This window comes from Zeus faber (genome assembly GCF_960531495.2).
Source record: "Zeus faber genome assembly, chromosome: 5".
Lineage (NCBI taxonomy): Eukaryota > Metazoa > Chordata > Actinopteri > Zeiformes > Zeidae > Zeus > Zeus faber.
The window spans coordinates 31892546-31905406 of record NC_137192.1 but is presented as its reverse complement, the minus strand read 5'-3'; the positions used below and the strand labels follow the sequence as shown (position 1 = coordinate 31905406).

General features: G+C 48.4%; 2 protein-coding genes across 2 annotated transcripts; both read right to left on the bottom strand.

Annotated features, from left to right (window-relative positions):
- Positions 1–315: 315 nt before the first annotated feature.
- Positions 316–7384, bottom strand: LOC307230698 (calcium-binding and coiled-coil domain-containing protein 1-like). The gene is made up of 14 exons (XM_080001135.1): positions 7328–7384; positions 6574–6729; positions 6344–6446; positions 5663–5880; positions 5334–5564; positions 5072–5208; positions 4909–4978; positions 4523–4777; positions 4039–4164; positions 3517–3612; positions 3337–3391; positions 3138–3202; positions 2574–2635; positions 316–749 (listed from the first exon to the last, which is right to left on the bottom strand). The coding sequence occupies exons 2-14, from the start codon at positions 6703–6705 to the stop codon at positions 722–724; spliced, it is 1578 nt and encodes a 525-aa protein (XP_079857261.1). The 5' UTR covers positions 6706–6729; positions 7328–7384; the 3' UTR covers positions 316–721.
- Positions 7385–7849: 465 nt separating this feature from the next.
- On the bottom strand, positions 7850–12360 carry LOC307229904 (single-strand selective monofunctional uracil DNA glycosylase-like). Its single transcript, XM_080000026.1, has 2 exons — positions 11892–12360; positions 7850–9364 (listed from the first exon to the last, which is right to left on the bottom strand). Exons 1-2 carry the CDS (start codon positions 12201–12203, stop codon positions 8834–8836), a joined length of 843 nt encoding a protein of 280 aa, XP_079856152.1. The 5' UTR covers positions 12204–12360; the 3' UTR covers positions 7850–8833.
- Positions 12361–12861: the final 501 nt, after the last annotated feature.

Here is a 12861-nt window from a genome sequence, read left to right as displayed (position 1 = left end):
ATTTTTTCCCCCGTCTCCTGTCGCGCTCTTTTGTTCTTCGTTGCTCTTTTTTTTCCTTTTGCACAGAATCTCACGCGTGAGCCGCAGCGCGTCCGCCGCGCCCGCGGAGACACGACTCCCACTCGTCTGTTCGTGTTGGTTTTTATTTTTTAGGGGGAAAAAACAACAACAAAGGTCTCGTTTTGACACGTGTTCCGATGATAGAATATAAACAGTGACGGCATTTACACCCCCCCCCCACGCGCTCTGCCCACAACACGCATTCAAACACTTGAAACTTTATTCATCGGGACTTCGCCGACATGCGGCGTCATCCATCACTGCACGATGTTCATTGAGGCTAAAATCACATCCGAGCAACAAGTTGAGCCATGTGATCGAGATCTTCCTTAAAAACAGATCCAAATCAGTCATTCCTGTAAAGGCTCACCGGGACACTCTGAACGCTCGTTACGTTAAGAAAATAATAAAACTTTATCTTAAAATAAAAAATAAAAAAAACCGTCCCACAAACAACGTCAGCACTTCAAGAGGGAATTCAAGTCAGTCAATTAAAAACAAACAAACAACGTTGTCGTCATTACAAGCACTCTGAAAACCCCGCTCTACGTCATTACAAGCTTCTGAAAAGCCGCTCCACGTCATTACTAGCACTGTGAAAAGCCGCTCTGCAGCCCGTGGAGGACCCGGCGCACACGCCCCTCCGCAGGGGGTCGCTGTGTTACCACAGGGGGGCGTCAGCGAGTTCACTGTGGAGGGGAGAGAAAGGTGAGTCTCTGACGTGATAAGTCTTACAAGTGTCACAGGGCTGAGCAGAGGAGTGTGTGTCGTGTCCGGGACAATCATGCTACACCTGCTGAACCTCCACCCGGGTCTCCCATTTGCATGTGATTGACATGCAGGCCAGAGGCAGTGCGGGGAGTGTTACGTGCGAGGAGTGTTACGTGAGAGGAGTGATACAGACTAGGAGTGATACAGGATAGGAGTGATACAGGATAGGAGTAATACGTCCTAGGAGTGATACAGGCTAGGAGTGTTACGTCCTAGGAGTGATACGTGCGAGGAGTGTGACGTGCGAGGAGTGATACAGACTAGGAGTGATACAGGCTAGGAGTGATACAGGATAGGAGTAATACGTCCTAGGAGTGATACAGGCTAGGAGTGTTACGTCCTAGGAGTGATACGTGCGAGGAGTGTGACGTGCGAGGAGTGATACAGACTAGGAGTGATACAGGCTAGGAGTGATACAGGATAGGAGTAATACGTCCTAGGAGTGATACAGGCTAGGAGTGTTACGTCCTAGGAGTGATACGTGCGAGGAGTGTGACGTGCGAGGAGTGATACAGACTAGGAGTGATACAGGATAGGAGTGATACAGGATAGGAGTAATACGTCCTAGGAGTGATACAGGCTAGGAGTGTTACGTCCTAGGAGTGATACAGGCTAGGAGTGTTACGTCCTAGGAGTGATACAGGCTAGGAGTGATACAGGCTAGGAGTGATACAGGCTAGGAGTGATACAGGCTAGGAGTGATACAGGATAGGAGTGATACAGGCTAGGAGTGATACAGGATAGGAGTGTTACGTGCCAGGAGTGTTACGTGCCAGGAGTGTTACGTGCGAAGAGTGTTACGTGCAAAGAGTGTTACGTGCCAGGAGTGTTACGTGCGAAGAGTGTTACGTGTGAAGAGTGTTACGTGCCAGGAGTGTTACGTGCCAGGAGTGTTACGTGCCAGGAGTGTTACGTGCCAGGAGTGTTACGTGCGAAGAGTGTTACGTGTGAAGAGTGTTACGTGCCAGGAGTGTTACGTGCCAGGAGTGTTACGTGCCAGGAGTGTTACGTGCGAAGAGTGTTACGTGTGAAGAGTGTTACGTGCCAGGAGTGTTACGTGCCAGGAGTGTTACGTGCGAGGAGTGATACAGGCTAGGAGTGTTACGTGCCAGGAGTGTTACGTGCCAGGAGTGTTACGTGCAAAGAGTGGTACGTGCGAAGAGTGTTACGTGCCAGGAGTGTTATGTGCGAGGAGTGCTACGTGCCAGGAGTGATACAGGTGAGGAGTGTTACGTGGCAGGAGTGCTACGTGCCAGGAGTGTTACGTGCCAGGAGTGTTACGTGCTAGGAGTGTTACGTGGCAGGAGTGTTACGTGGCAGGAGTGTTACGTGGCAGGAGTGTTACGTGCAAGGAGTGTTACGTGCGAGGAGTGATACAGACAAGGAGTGTTACGTGCGAGGAGTGATACAGACAAGGAGTGTTACGTGCTACGAGTGTTACGTGCCAGTAGTGTTACATGCCAGGAGTGTTACGTGCCAGGAGTGTTACAGACAAGGAGTGTTACGTGCCACGAGTGTTACGTGCGAGGAGTGTTACGTAAGAGGATGGTTACATAACAGGAGTGCTACGTGTGAGTAGTGTTACGTGTGAGGAGTGTTACGTGCGAGGAGTGTTAAGTGCGAGGAGTGTTACGTGCCACGAGTGCTACGTGTGAGTGGTGTTACGTGCCAGGAGTGTTACGTGCCAGGAGTGTTACGTGCGAGGAGTGTTACGTGCTTGGTGTAAAGCCAGAAGGTCAAACCTCAGGATGGGGTTAATGAGTTTTGGCAGAATAAGCTGCTTGTCCTCACTGGATCCAGACTCCTGTTCATTCATGAAGATGTACACACACAAAGTCAATAAAATATATGTATGTATGTATGTATGTGTATATACAGTATATAAAGTATGTATGTATGTATGTGTATATACAGTATATAAAGTATGTATGTATATATGTGTATATACGTATATAAAATATGTATGCATATACAGTATGTATGTAAATATGTATGTATATATATTTATATATACAGTATGTTTGTATGTATGTATATACTGTATGTGTATATATATGTATGTAAATATATATGTGTATGTATGTGTGTGTATGTATGTAGGTGTGTGATTGTGTATGTCTTTATGTGTGTGTGTGTGTGTATGTATGTGTGTTTGTGTGTATGTATGTAGGTATGTATGTCCTGTGTGTGTGTGTGTGTGTGTGTGTGTGTGTGTGTTTGTATGTGTATGTGTATGTATGTATGTATGTATGTATGTATGTAGCATTATTATTATTATTATCATTAGTACTATTCACAGCACTCACGGAGCTTTGCTCCTCATGGAGGCCCAGAGATGCTTCACTGTGTGGTCTGAACACCAGGCTGTTACCTACGGCACAAAGATTATAAACTGTGAGGATTAGAAACGTCTTCTCTCTTCCTCATCTGTGTTTATTACAGTGAATGACACAACAGTGCTGCGAAAAAAAAAAAAAAAAAAAAAGATTTGTTCATTTCACTTACTGTCCGCCACTGTTCCCAACCTCCGCTCCAGCTGATGGACGTAGTCCAGCAGATCCTGTTCGAGTCCATGAAAGAACCATAAGCGTAAAAACAAGATGAATGCTCTGACTATTCAGCGCCTTGCAGCCAACCTCATAACCATCTCAGTTATGATAATGTCACATTTAAACGTGTGCTTGCCTGGTTCTCTTGCTGCTGCTGGTCTCTCTCTCTCTGGGCGGACCTCAGACCGGCCCTCAGCTCCTGGGACTCTCTCCTGGCATCACCGAGCTGCACCTACAGGGTGGGGGCGGCAGCACGTCGGTGCCATGAGGAAACAAACAAAAAACAAAACAAAACAAAACAAAAAAAGAACAAAACTCTTCTTCCTTGACGACCCTGGGAACCTAATCCCTGGTGGAGCCACACAGGCCTCCTCCCCGTCCTTCATCGTGCAGCAGTGAGAGGGACTGTTGACGCGGTGTCGGTGTCAGCTCATCCATCTGCAGCAGCTGGAAGTGGCTCCAGGTCACAGAAGATCTCCAGACTCGCGTCGAGGTTCTGGCTTGAGTTGCTTCCTGGGAACCGCTGCGGTTTCTGAAAACATGACCCCGGGCCCGGCGGGGCGCGGGGTGGGGGCACGGGGTGGGGGCGCAGAGGGCGGGGCCCCACCGGCGGTTATAATTAAAACAGAATGTGTTTGTGTGCGTTTTGTTGACTCACTCGGCCACAGTCTCTTTCTCTCTCCAGCTCCACCTCCAGCTTCTCCCGCTCCACCCTCTCCTCCCGGAGCCACTCCTCTCTCTGCTGCACCTCGCAGGTCACCTCCTGGAGCTTCTTGTTGACAATCTGGAGGGTGGATGGGCGCAGTCCATTGTGAATTAGAACGAGTGTGGAGTAACATCGTATTGGCCGCATGTATAGATTCCGATCGGTGCTACGTCAACTGCCTCAACAAGTGGTGTCAAACATCTGGCCAGTTCTTCTAGTGGGATGATTTGGGGAATTATTATTATTTTTTAAATAAAAATGAGGATATGATGTATATCTTTATTTATATTTCTTTAAAAATATTATATATTATATTAATAATAAATAAATAAATTTATTAAAAAATATATATTTTTACAAATGTTTCTTTTTTTTTTTATGTGAAATATATCATAAATTAATTAAAAACGTATAAATATAACTGATATAGTCTCACTTCCGCCGAGTGTTTGTAGGCCTCTCTGTCCTGGGCCCAGCAGGCCCGGCCCTCCTTCAGCACCAGGCTCTCGGAGGACAGCTGCAGGGTGAGCTGGGCGACCTGCAGCCGGGCGTGGTGCAGCTCAGCGTGGGTGGAGCTCTGGTGGCTGCCCAGGTCTGACAGCTCCTTCCTCAGGCTCTCGGCCACGCGCTCGCTGGCCTCCAGACGCTGCTGGAGCCCTCGCACCTCCGCCGCGGCGCCCTCATTCTCCTCCTGCCCCCCCCCAAAAAAAAACCCAAAAAAACAAACAAAAAGACGAAGACGGGCGTTGACAGTCGTCTGCTTGTTCTGGTTCAATGTGAAATTTATTCATCTGTCGGCACGAGACGTTACCGCCTGCTGACCTGCATCAACTTCCTCTTTTCCTCTTCGTATTTCATTTGATTTGACATTTTCGTCATTCGCTCCTTCATCCTAGATGGAAAGGAAAAACGACCTTAGCCGATAAACCAGAGGACTCAAATATTCGGCTCCAATTTTCGGGTTTTCCCATCTCAGACGCCGTACCTCTCCAGTGCGGCGTTGGTCTCGTTGTCTCTGTCGGTCAGCACCTTGACGTCTTCCTCCAGTCCCTTGACCTGCTGCTGACTGTCGGCGTTCTCAGACGACAGCTTGTTGATCTCCGAGGCGAGGCCCTCCCGCGTCTTCCAGCAACCGCGGCACAGGGAGAAAAAGGGGGGCGTTGAGAACACCTGTTTTGGACTCTCAAAAAGCCGAAAGCAGAAGGAAGGGCGGCGCCTAAACGGCCTTTTTCCACACTCCTCCGTACCTTGTCTTTCCCCTCCATGCTCTTCAGCCTCTCCCAGCTCTGCGCCAGGTTCCCCCTCAGCTCGGACACCTCCTCCCTCATCGCCTCCCTCTCGCGCTCCCACTCCCTCCTCTCTTCTGCGTGCTCGGCCGTTTCCGCCTCCTTCTCTCGCTGCGCCGCCTCCAGCGCCGTCTTCAAATCAGCTCGCTCTTTTCGACTTTCCTCCAGCTGACCCTGTTCGGGCGGCACAGAAGGAGCACAAGGACCGGGTGGATGGGGGGGGGGGCGTCCACCGAGAAGGACGACCAGCGAAACGCCGCCGGGCGAACGTGCCGACTCCCGGGACTCACCTGCAGGAGCTGGGCCTTGGGGACGACCAGGAGCAGCTCCTCCTCCCCCTCCTCGCCCTCCCCCTCCTCCTCGCCCCGCTCCTCCCTCATGGTCTCCAGCTCGTCCAGGGGCTTGGGGGCGCAGAAGGTGAAGTGGCGGCTGCGGGCGCACACCTCGCCGCTCTCGTCCACGTAGACGAACTGGTACTCCACCGCGCTGGGGCGGGGCAGGTAGAACGCTGGAAGCGCGGGCGGAAGAGAAGGAAGTTGAAGGTGAGCCTTGCCTTGTTTCAGGTTGAGCCTGTTTTTAATTGGACTTTAAACTGATATCGCTGCGGTTTTATGATGTATTATTTTTTTTTAATCTGTTTTTAACTTTTTATTTCTGTCTTTATTCTTCTCTGCTTTTGCACGACTTATGTTATGCTTTATCTAAAGCACTATGTATTGCCCTTGCGTGTGAAATGTGCCGTACAAATAAAAAGTATGTGTATAATAACTGTGAACAGATGTGTTTTATATAGAAAAAATATATGGAGATGTATTTTCGGAAGGTACTATTACAGAATATTATTATAACATTATTCCACAATACCGCTAATACTACCCAGGTATAATGGGGAAATACATCAGGAGGCCTCAATGCCCTCGGCTGAAATGCTCCGATCAACATGTCTTTATTTACAGCACATGTCTCGTTACCGTGGAAATGTGCACAGCAGTTGGTGTTGGTCCCTTCGGCGTAGCCCTCAGGAACAAGGGCCCAGGTGTAAGTGTAGTACTCCTTCAGCGACGTTCTCCCCACCTGTGACAGAATGTTAAACCACAGGCGAGCGATGGAGAACGCAGCTTGTATGTGTCGGTTTGTTTTTTCTCCTTTTACTTAGATGTCTGTCGGTTTTGGGTTTTTTTTTCCTGCCGTGTCATTTTACCTCAAAGATCCCAATCCAGTCCTTTCTGCTCCACTGGTGATCAGGGGTCAGGCTGTAGTGGCACTCCACTCGGGTTTCGGGGAAGTACAGTTGGCCCACATTTCGAAACACCACTTGGGCCTGTTTTTCCATGGCGGTACAAAAACTGCAGCCAAGCTGTTCAGGACAAAAAACACGGATACTCATGTGTTTTTCAGCCTGGTGCCCAGACTGAACAGCTGATGAAAGATGAGAGCAGAGGCAGTTGAGGAATGCAGCGTGGTCGCGGGGCTCAGGGCCAGCAGAGCCGGCGTGTGTTTACAAACAACAGCGCACCGCCACACTGAGGCAATAACGCTCCATCCGGACAGAGACACGGAGATGATTCAATAACGTCTCGAATGGATCTCGTAAAGCAAACCCCCTTTCTCAGCCGCCGCACAATCATGTTCAACTATCTCGGCATGTCCAGAAGCGATGACATTAACATGACAATAAAATGTCTATTGAATTTAGGCGGGCATATAAAAAAATAGTTTACATGGTTTTTAAATAAGCATACTATAAAATGAAGCACGTACACTTTTTGATAAATCATTACTGTTAATATAACATTAGTCAACATGTCATCAGTAGTATCTAACTAAACAGGTATCGAGCCTATCAAAGCCGATATGACATTAAATGTTACACGCATTTTTTTTTTGTTTTACATTTCTCCATTTAAACACAATAACACTTGTAAATTGAAATGATATCTGCATAGTTTGCCTACCCGAAAATCTTTAATTTTTTTAGGATGTCCTCCTTGCCGCTCCCGTCAAACAGTGCTGTGCCTCTCCGCCCGCGCACGGCTTTTCATAGAAAGTGACGAGGGTCCGGCCAGGTGCAGGACTTTCACAACAACTCCTGCACCACGTGGACCTTGTGTCGAGTGGTGGGAGATGCAGTTCCACACGTCACAGAGCGACTCGGCGCCGGGGAGAGCGGAGACTCCAACTCCCATTTCAGAAGAGCGCTCACATGGAATTTGCCGGTGTAGGCTGCAGTGTTGCTCAATGTGTTTCTCAGTAGTATGAGAGGGGAGGGGTGGGAGGCATAACATTTCCACTAAAGTCTGTAACTAACTAAATATATATCTATCTATCTATATCTATCTATATATATATTTATATATCTATCTATCTATCTATCACCATCCAGTGTGTTGATATTAAAAGCAGATCACGATACATTACTTTTATTTGCATTGTCTATGCAAAGAAACAGAGATTGAACGTTCAAGAAACATGAGAGAAAAAGTTATTCAGCATTTATTCAGCAGAAAAACAGATTCGAGTGAAGTTTAAGTGTTATTAAATGAACAAAACAATCATAAAAGGCATGTACATGTACATGAATTGCAACAATAGTAATTGTAACATATAAAGTCGATGACAGTTAGAGATGCACCAATACCATTTTTCCACTGTCAATAGCGGTTCTGATAAACCGCTGTTATTTAACTGACTTCAAATAAGACTTCATCTGTTCACCGATGGTAAGTGGAAAATGAATGATTTAAAAGATAAATTTCTCTGTTAGCGACAGTGAACATGCTTCTGTTTCAAAATACAGAAAAATAAAATACTATTCAACATGCAACAGGGATTCGTTTGAGACCTGGTGTCCCTATCAGTGCACCTCTAACTACAGCAAAGTACAGGAGCAGATATTTGACAAACATTATTTTCTTAAAGCCTATTGCATTTGACTATTATTGGTAAATAATGTGACCCATCCCTGAGTGACAGTCCATGGTGGACTTACACTTACACTACACCGTTATATTAAGAGATAACATTGCTATTGAGGTATTTACTGTATGTCCTCCACTTATTGAGTAACTTCCAGTTACTCAACATTTTCAGGTTTGGAAACGAATCAACTGTTGTGTTAAAAGTTATAAAGGCGACTTGCATTTACAAAAGGAGTTCAAATCCGTCCCTTAACGTGCGCGCCTGCCTGTGTCCCAACAAACAAATCCTTGGATTTTATGATACATTGTAGAACAGAAAGTTGTAATATACTCGGTACAACCGCGTCAGCGACCCAGAAATATCCAGCATCAGAATGTCCCGGTTGCCGACCGACTTCAAGAACGTCGTGTGAGAAAGAGCAGCGCAAACCAGTAGTTGGGACACGAAACGGCCATCGGTGTAAAACAGAAGAAATCACAATGCTCCCTGCAGCCCTTCCTTCTTTCAGGTTCCCGTGACAGGAGTGGGGGGGGGGGGGGGGGTCACGTGCCACCCAGCAGCGAGAGGACGCCCAGTTCCTCCAGCTTGGCCCTGGCCACCTCCTCCCAGCCCTTATTGGCTCGTGGGTTCCTGGGAGAGGGGTGCATGACGCCCTCCACTCGAACGCCGAGCCCCGCCGCGGAGAGAGCCCTGCGCGCGCGCTGCTCCGCCACCCTGCCGATCCCGATCACCATGGAGACCCCCAGGGCCCGCACCGCCCGGCAAAGGGCAGCGTCGCAGAGGACCAGCAGCGCCTCGCGCTCCTCCGCCGGCAGCTCGGGCGGCGTGAGGTTCTTGCCGCTGGCGGCCATCAACATGAGGGGGCACAGGTTGTGCACGAAGCAGTGTCGGAAGAACCGGGCCGGCTCCACGCACACCTTCCTGAAGAAGCCCCAGAACCGAGCGCCGCTCACCTCACTTTGGGCGCAGGCGAGTCCCGTGATGCGCCGCTTTGGATGCTCCTCCGGGGGGCGGCCCACCTCTCCTCCGATTTTAAGCCAATCGCGGACTGATTTGACCTCACCGAAGGGAACCTGAGGGGAGGGAAGGAAATGTTCAGCATGTAAGACATGCACTTGGCTGTTAAATGTAATAGACAACCATCATTATTCCAAAGATCTCAGCACACAGGCTCTATAAAAAGAAAAGAACAAAAACTGATGTCAGCCTTGGGTAACATAATTTAACAAAGTCAAATTCTTCTTTTTTTTTTTTTTTTTGCAAAATGTGCGTGCTTCTTAAATATACAAAATGAGAAATTGTAACTTAAGCCGCAGTTTGTAAAACTGAATGGAATTTAGCGGAACGGACGTGGCAGAAATGCAATATAATATTCATAAGTATGTTTTAACTAGTGTATAACCCCATGAACATAAGAATTGTGTTTTTGTTTCCTCAGAATGAGACATTTTTTTTATCTAGGGAGCGGGTACGCTTCCATGGAGGCCGCCATGTTGCACCACCATGTTTCTACAGTAGCCCAGAACGAACAAACCAAGGGCGTCTCGCGGTATTTTGCGAGTTTCACAGGCGGCGGCGGCTCGCTACCAGCTTGGAAGGGGAGGGCGAGGGGAGTTTGTTGGTTGCAATCTGCAACACCACCACTAGATGCCGCTAAATTCTACACACTGCACACTTTAGGTTGTAAGTGCCTTTGGTAAAATGCGGCTGAATAACGTAAAGTGAATAAATGAAGGCTTAGAAGTTTGCGCAATAAAAGAGCTGAGAGGGCGAAGCTCCGTCTATATTTTTGAGAGAAAAAAAGGAAATAAGCTTAATATAAAACAATCTTGTGGAACACATCTGTCTTGTAACTTCATGTCAATGACTATCGTGAAATAGAATATTTTAAATTTTGGTGAATCCACTAAATACAGCACCACCAAATGGTCATAATAAAACAGGGTGTGAGTAATGTCAAGGTGTAGTCGTAGTTCCCCTGAGCAGCCGAAGGCTTTTCACACCGCAGGAACTTTTTCATCGTTTTTAGAACTTTTGGAGGAACGTTCCCTTTTTCTTGTGTCCGTAGTTATTAGAACGCCGTTTTTTGGCGGGGGACTTTTTTCGCTCCTACTCCAGGCCAGAGACTAACCGGCACAAGAGGAACCTTCAGCGACGTACACTGTAGGTGCTGGTGACCGGTCCGAGCGCAAGCCCCTCGCCCCCGGAGCGTCGCTCCAGTCACACTGAGTGGCATCGCTCTGGGCTGGGACCAGCCCACGTAATAAAACCCCATAATAAATAGTATGTTTATTGTATTATTGTAGTATTATAGTATTATGTAGTATTTATTTTCCCACGTTGATTCAACGAAACAAAAAAATCCAAGTGCGGTTCCCCGATGCGAGGCCGTGCCTTACGAAAGTCGGAACAAACTTTTAAATGACGCCTCGTAGATCTAATAAGAGTGAAGCTTCAGCCACTGCATCGCTGTTCATAATTTATAATAACTTCTCCATGAGGTGACGTCAGTCGACGTTTACAGACCCGAGCGCAACGCGGAACTCGTCGACAGAGTTCCAGTGTGAACACGAGCGGAAGAAAAGCCCCCGAAGGTGTCTGGCTCTGGGGGGCTCCCTGGTTCCTGGTTCCCCTCAGGGGGTCCCCACAGCAACCAAAGTGCAGCCCAGTCGTCTGTATCCACCAATCACACCGTGGCTTCGCCTAGCGACACTCCTCCAATCACAGCGCAGCGCAGTTGTTGGACGGCTGTGATTGGTTAGAACAGATCGCAGGTAAAAACAATAAAAAATAAACAAAGCACAGGAATTCAACGGTTTGCATTGGGATGAAGCAGGTTGACATTGACATGTTTTCACTGTGTTTTGGAGTTAAAATGCTGCTGAAGTGATATGGGAACACCTTTTCCAAACGATGTGCGGTTTACTCAGAAGGACAAACAACAACAACAACAAAGACAACAACCACCACCACAACAACAACCACCACAACGACAACAACCACCATGACAACAACCACCACCATCACCACAACGACAACAACCACCACCATCACCACATTGACAACAACCACCAGCACCATGACAACAACCACCACCACCACAAATACAAAAACCACAAAGATAAAAAACCACCACAACAACAACAAAGACAACAACCACCACCACAAAGACAACAACCACCACCACCACCACAAAGACAACAACCACCACCACAACAACTACCACCACCACCACAAAGACAACAACCACCACCACAACAACAAATACAACCACCACCACCACAACAAAGACAACCACCACCACCAACACAAAGACAACAACCACCACCACAACAACAAATACAACAAACACCACCACCACAACAAATACAACAAACGCCACCACCACCACAGCAACAAAGACAACAACCACAACCACAAAGACAACTACCACCACAACAAAAACAACCACCAGCACCACAACAACAACCACAAAGACAACAACCCCCACCACAACCACAAAGACAACAACAACCACAAAAACACCACCATCACCACCACAACAAAGACAACAACCACAAGGACAACAACCACCACCACCACTTCAGTTATGACCCTCACCCCTGTCTGCGCCATCCCGAAAGGTCCGGGGTTCATCCCCAGGAAGAGGACGCTGTGGCCCCCGTGGCAGTAGGTCTCCACGTAGCGGCGGTGGGGGCTCCAGGCGTACTCCACGGGGTTGTAGACGAAGCGCACGGGGTCGCCGAAGCGCAGCTGGCGGAGCAGGGCGTTCAGCTCCAGCTCCACCTGCAGGAACCTGGAGCTCGTCGCGTCCGCGCCTGGCGGAAGCAATGGCGGCAGCACGTCCCCTTCCTCCTCCACCGCCGCCGCGCCGGGAACGGCCATTTCATTCGGAGGTAAATGATCCGACATCCTGTCTCCCCGCCGTGTTTGGCCTCGAAACGACCCCGAACCAGGGGGGGGGGGGGCTGCGTGCCCGCCCGGCCTTGTTCCGCACGCCTCCCTCTCCTTCTGCGCCGTGGGAGGCAGGGTGCGTGCCGCTCATGTCGCCCCCTGTAGGACGTTGGGTATGGAGGCGCTCCTTCGCAGGGGCTCGATCAGGGGCTTTGTTGTTTGTCCGGTCTGTGGGATGTTTGTCCCACTGCGGTTCTGAGGCCGCTTGGACAAAATGAGCCCGAATCTTAGAGGCGGCTCTGCTGAGGAGAAAGGGACATTGATGCAGCAGCAGCAGCAGCAGCAGAGGAACACCTGTGCACTGACCCCGCTGTCCACACCTGTCCAGTGGATGTGTCACGAAATGGTCTCATCAAATGTGGTGGTTTTCGGGGGCCAAATTTGAAAGACACGAGCTCTTTGTGAGAACTAGATGGATTTTGTACTTAAACTCGTCCAGAATTCGGAGCAAAACAAAAGCGTTGCGTTTATATGTTTAGGTATACAATCACAACCACTCCACGAAGGGAAATTAAAAAAATCTAATGTTATCCTCAACACAAAATGTTTGGCACATTTTTCGCAACCAAGAAAAATAATAAAAAGAAAAATATATGCATATATATCCACTGATCTC

What these genes read in the sequence shown, in the direction of transcription:
- LOC307230698 (XM_080001135.1), bottom strand. Translation starts at nt 6,705, where the DNA reads ATGGAAAAACAGGCCCAAGTGGTGTTTCGAAATGTGGGCCAACTGTAC. An exon ending in CTGCTGTGCACATTTCCACG is followed by an intron (nt 5,881 to 6,343) that starts GTAACGAGACAT and finishes CCGCGCTTCCAG; the next exon opens with CGTTCTACCTGCCCCGCCCC. An exon ending in CTCATTAACCCCATCCTGAG is followed by an intron (nt 750 to 2,573) that starts GTTTGACCTTCT and finishes TCCCCTCCACAG; the next exon opens with TGAACTCGCTGACGCCCCCC.
- LOC307229904 (XM_080000026.1), bottom strand. Translation starts at nt 12,203, where the DNA reads ATGTCGGATCATTTACCTCCGAATGAAATGGCCGTTCCCGGCGCGGCG. An exon ending in TCGGGATGGCGCAGACAGGG is followed by an intron (nt 9,365 to 11,891) that starts GTGAGGGTCATA and finishes CCCTCCCCTCAG; the next exon opens with GTTCCCTTCGGTGAGGTCAA.